This window comes from Cygnus atratus, chromosome 5, assembly GCF_013377495.2.
Source record: "Cygnus atratus isolate AKBS03 ecotype Queensland, Australia chromosome 5, CAtr_DNAZoo_HiC_assembly, whole genome shotgun sequence".
Lineage (NCBI taxonomy): Eukaryota > Metazoa > Chordata > Aves > Anseriformes > Anatidae > Cygnus > Cygnus atratus.
The window spans coordinates 20,716,501-20,722,500 of NC_066366.1; the positions used below are offsets into that span (position 1 = coordinate 20,716,501).

Below are 6,000 nucleotides of genomic sequence, written 5' to 3' on the forward strand. Positions count from 1 at the left end.
TTTGACACCACAAAGAAGCTGGACATTCCTGGCTACAGCTGTGTGGAGTGAAAAAGGAAAAAAATGGGGAAATATTCAGGAGTTGATGGACTGACAAATTCCAGGGCAGTAACTGATAGGTCTCTGTTTTTACTGCCATAGCTCAAGACATGTAATCTACTTCAAAAAGCACAATGGTGAAGTCTTAATATAAAAAATTGTGGTGGTCATTACCACAAGCAAATGCAGAAACAAATTGTAGTTGTTTTCAAAGGTTAGAGCTTTTTAAAATATTTACATTTACAGCCACCTCAAACAACATAGGCCCATAGCAACCAAGGTGACAGACAGGGGAGGGGGAAATCTTTTGTTTGGATTTTGGGAAGGGTGTGAGGCACATCATCTTTTGCAACAGTATATTCCACTCTGTTCTGGGTGGTATATCTAGTGGCATCTATAAGACCAAACTGTAAGTTAAATAAATAGCCAAGAGTGATTCATATCAACATATTCAATACACATGAAATAGACAAAATATTATCTAATGTAATCATTGGACCAACTCCTCAGGAATGTTGCAGTAAAAAAAATTGCAATTTTTTTTCCTCAAGAAAAATGTTTTAACTAACCTAAAACTTTAAGAACTCTTAGAAACATTAGTGCTAGTACATACCAGAAATAAGTTTAACTAATAAGTTACTTCCCCAAATGTTTTCTGAGGGAGTATTGCTGAAGTGGAAGGTCAGGGCATGATCCTTTCAGATTTTTACAGAAATGATCAGAATATCTCAATTTAAATTGCTAAGCAGCTTCACACAAAATATCTTTAATAGGTAGACAGTTAAGCATAAATCTGAAGTAGTCTCTCAGCATATCAGCATACTACTTTTTCTTCCATTTAAAAATAGGGGGCTGGGGGAAGGAAGAAATAAAAAGCCTGTAATGAAGCTCCATTATAAAAGAAGGTGAAGAATCCCATCATCAAAAAACAAAAACAAACAAGCTTCTAGCAAGCAAGCATTCTCAACATGTACAAACTACACAGACTGAAGTTTAGGAAGTGGTCATACCACAAGAGTACCAGAATTCAAAAAAGATTAAATAACTCTGAACAACTTCAGGAACTATAAAGAACCTTAAGATACTTACAGAGGAACACAAGTTACCAGTTTCCATAGATATATTTCTGTCAGGTATATGATAACATTCTCCAGTTTAAAGTTAACTGGAGTCTAGTACAGCCCACAACATAGGTCTGGAAGACCACTGCATCTGAATGCTGCCTGGGTTCACAGCCAGATACCCTGGTAGGATTGGCACCCCACCTTGAGCCTCCTGCTGCTTTTCAGTGCCTGCCACTGCTGTGCTGCCCTAAGCACCTAATTTGAAGCTATTGATATCATGACTACCAAAGCTGCAGTCCTATCTCCAACAGCAGCATATAGGTGGGTAAATACTACTTCATACGCAGTTGTCTCATACCAAAAGTTCACATTTGTCTTGCAGCACTGAAGTATAAGCTTTAAAATGTCATTAATACAGCTTTTATATCATTGGAAATAAATTACCATGGGAAAAAAGTACCAAAAACATCCATTGGAAAGAATACAAAGAATGCCTCAGAGAACTTAAATACCACTGAAGTACCACCAAGTGGGAAATTCCACTAATCAAAAAGCACTCTTTTCTGTAGAAAGACATAGCCATTAGTTTTCAAAAAATAATCTATGCTTTCACATCACTTGTGGAACTGGTCAATATAGTACTTAAACCAATTCACATAAGGAATTTCAGGCTTTGACAAAACAGACATGAATTATAACTGCCTCATTGCCTGTCCAAATTTTTGCCTTTTTGGGGGAGTTGAATTTGCCACTGAGGGTGGCAAGGAGATCTATTGAGCCAATACCTATTTGCTACTCTATATGTACCTGTAAGTGAACATCTACTACCCTATTTTGTGGTCAGCACTGCTAACTGTTTTAACTATACTGACTACAAAGTCTACCTAATTTCAAACATTAAGATAATCAGGTATTCTGCATCACTATATTTTGCACTCAAACTGTGCCAAGTTCTTATTTCCACAAAGTTTCAAAATCTTGAAGTTGTTCTAAAACCTGATATAAATAGTATACAACAAATCTGGTTTTAAACATTTAAAAAAATGAATATATTTTTATGGTTACTGAACTGAAGTTACAAGAAAAGTAAAATCATAAAAGTTAAGCTGTATGCTGACATTTACAGTCATGCTAAAAGACTGCTTAAATTACCCTGGACACTGCTTATTTGCAGAATAAGATAGGAAAACCAAAATGTAAAAAAATATTTATAAATCAATGCAAAGCATAAATATCTCACACCACAAGTAGGTATGAACACAAGAAGCCAAGCCAATATTCAGATTTCCATTTTTGCTCAAAGTTACATTAATGCTATAATTATAAAGAGAAATCTACATTTCTCTTTATCCTCTCACTCCTCTAAACCAAAATGATACCCTTGATTTACTCAAAAGCACCAGTTACTTAATGTGTGCATGGTGTTAGCTTATATATACCGAAAATTTCAGAAAACAAACAGTAATGCAATAAGATCGGATGAGAATGTGACCTGAAAAATTACGAGTATGATGGCCTTACTGAAGAAGCATTTTGTTCCAATGCAAGTACAAGTGACATTTAGAAGCTAAGGGTTGTTTTTTTTTTTTTAAAATGGTCTGTTATACACAAGAAAATAGTAACAAAAAAAATAATATAGTTGGAGTATGAAAAATAAACACCAAGTGACAGAAAGCTTCAAAATTCAGTAAGTAATTACAGAATTCAGTAATTACAGAAAACTCATAATGCATTTGCAATATATTAATACAAAATCATCTGTATCTGTAAATATATACTTTTCAATTCTACGTAAAAATGGGTTATTAAATCCTTACTGCAGTAAAATAGAAACTTTACTGATAGACTGCAGAAGAAACATAAGCATGTTACAGTTGCCTGCCCACAGTAACAGCACTTTTGTCAGAAGCTCCGGTAACAACCTTTAGTTACACACAAAAGTGGGCTCTGTTAGGGCAACAGACAAAGGCAAATGACTGCAAAGCAAGAGGACTCAACTTCAATTTAACTGTCCTGTAAGGTACATACTAATTAGCTGCAAAGCTATGAAATCCTAGCTAGCATGTTAAGTCTGCTACATGACAGTATAATTTGACTTCTTAAAGGATTATGCAAATTACAACTCATCATTCCATTACATGACTGAAAAAAAGTGACAGCTAATTTATACATAACACACCTTTCAAATCCCTAAGATGTCAAGCACCTGTGCAATACATTTTGCCTAGATTTTCTAGTGTATACATTCTTGTTTATTGCACTGTACAGAAGCATACCTAAGAGATATAGCAAAGTCATAGGGTCTTTTATTTGCTTTCTAGCTTTTAGAATACAATCCCAAAAAAGTAAACAGCATATTTCTGTCCCTGTGTTAGAGGTTTTGTACATAAGCAGAGGTATAAGGTTTCAACGCGTGTAATTTCTGAATAGCGGGAGAGCACGAGCACTAAATGCACGAGCTAGATGCAAGACTCACACAGATTTCAACATACTTCTGGTAGGTAGATTCACAGTAGATTCCGTCATATCTGTAGATTTTCCTACATTCTGATTGGTTGGGCAGAGGATGCTGGACAGTTATTCTGTAGAGGCATCAAAAACAGATATACATGACTAGAGATTCTCTACAGGTAACTGTAATGCAGGACAATCAGTATGTTGAAAGTGATTTATTTATAGTTTGCTGTAAGCATCTTTCTGATCTCTTTAAATCAACTGCCTTGTGCACATAACATCCAGAGCTTCCACTTTTCAAAAGTTGCACTGAGAGTAAACTAAACTTCAGTTCTCCAAAAGAATGGTACTTTTCCACCCCCCACCATCAAATGAAAGGGGAAGTAGTAAAGAACTTTATGAACCAAAATGATATTTCACAAACTTTGTGTACATAAAATAGTGCTTATAAAACTGATGATTTATTGTTTAGTGTTGAAATCCTTCCTGAGGCGGGACATCCATTTATATCAGCAGGGAGTTTGTCCAGACAAAGACCAAATAACCCTCCAATTTAAAATGTCAACAGCAATTCACACATTTGCAGAGAATGAGGATGTTGTGGCATTAGGAAGACTGTGATTGAAGGTGCTCAGCACCATCTGAATAATGCCATATGTTCTCGGATTGACTGAAAAAAATGAAAGTGATTGGCAGCAATCAGGAGGTGCGCAGCATCTTGTAAAATCAGGCCTTAAAAGATTTGTCAATCATTCTATTATTTATCCCTCCCCAACTCCCTGTTAGCAGAAAATATAATTTGGCTATAAAAATTCAATGTTTTTAAAATATACTTGGGAATTGCACACAAAACAGTACCCACTAATTTCCTTTTTTAGATTTTTTTTTTCCTCCTCTCTTATCCTGAATATAAACACATTTTAGATTCTTTTGCATCTTCCAGAAATACTTTTGTCTCTTTTAATATAATTGTAGTTAAACTAAAATATAAAATTGTGAAACTTATACAAAATTTTCAAATGTTGAATTTTAAGCTGTGAAAGATATTTAGGTATTCTTCTTACTACAAGATTGTTTTTTTCTTTTTAATTTTTAACTATTAAGTATATATAGCTCTCAACTAGTCATTTAAAATCATGTGTTTTAACAGTAATTTGATTGTGGAGGTATGATAAAGTGAGCATTATTAGGCAGCAACAAGCTTTGCAAGAAAATGGAAAGTTTTCTACTGTGGAAACTGAGGGTCTTCCTTAAGCCTGCACCTAACACAGAGAAGCAAGTACATGCATCTTCAAATCTTAACACGGCCCCATTCCCCTGATCATTTAAATTGGAACCCTGCCCACATACCCAATTTTCTTCCCCAGGAACCCATGTGTGGAAGGGAAGAGAGCAAGATGGAGAAGACATGACCAAACACACCTGCAAATCACAGGGCAGCCCTGGATTCCCTCATTAAGACATCACCAGAGAGGCTTACTTAATGGGATAAACAGGGCCTTTAAGTTAGATCCCTTAGTGTATACCAGGGTGTACAAAAAAAGTTGAGTATGCTAAAGTGGGATTTACAACACAAGTGCTATCCATAGGAGCCGTGCAAGCTAGTAAAAATAGAAGTCTATAAGGGGAGAGTTTCTTCCATGCTGTTTCTGTCTCAGACACAAACCTCATTTCAAGTCACCCAGAAATACCTACATCAAAGTGAATTCAAGCCTCAGAATCTTCAGGGTACAATCACATTAGCTGACCCCACTCCAATTTCACACACATCTCTTCTTTTTTTGGAAGTGAAACAAGGGGTGCTTTTTTTTTTTTTTAACTGAGCTGGATGGCTAAAGCCTCAACGACATGGTAGAGCCAGGATCTCCATCTCTCTCAAACAGAGGAGGTTCACACACACATTCCCCTACAGCTCCAAAGATTACCCAGACTCCTTGGTAATAACTGTTTCAGAGCAAGCAATATGCTGACTCCCTGTGCTAAAACAATACTAACTAAAAATAAATAAATCAGGACTCACTGGATCAGAGAAAAGGATCCAATGAGAACACGTTATAGAGCATGTAATATGAAAAGACATTCAAAATTGCATAAGCAGTCCTTGCAGAACCTATCAGAATCCTTCCCCAAGGAGTGCCTTCATCACAGGGCTTCAGAATTATGCTTTCTTCCACCAGTTGTCTGGTGAAGTGAACCCTGAATAGTAATACTGATTATAACTATTATTTGAATAGATAAACAAGTAGAATATGACTCCAGAAAACCTTTATTCTCAAGTACTTGTGACATTCTGGAAAGTCAAAAGACATGGGTTTGAGCACCTTGAGATGAAATAAGTCCCAAATAAGCATTAAATGTGTCAAGCTAGCATAGAATAGCTGTTGGCTAGCTTTTCTTTCCAGAAGGAATAACACACAGACAGGCACAGTAGATTCTGCGTGTA

At 35.9% G+C, this 6,000-nt stretch overlaps 1 protein-coding gene across 5 annotated transcripts in view; it reads right to left on the bottom strand.

Annotated features, from left to right (window-relative positions):
* The window catches only part of NPAS3 (neuronal PAS domain protein 3), a 624,784-nt gene that overhangs the window by 537,969 nt on the left and 80,815 nt on the right, over nt 1–6,000 (bottom strand). For 3 of the 5 annotated variants that reach the window (XM_050710846.1, XM_035552116.2, XM_035552115.2), the window contains exon 2: nt 3,596–3,685. The exons of the other annotated variants lie outside the window; for them this stretch is intronic. In XM_050710846.1, coding sequence (XP_050566803.1) covers nt 3,596–3,685 — 90 coding nt within the window. The remainder of the gene's footprint in view (nt 1–3,595; nt 3,686–6,000) is intronic. 5 annotated transcript variants of the gene reach the window in all.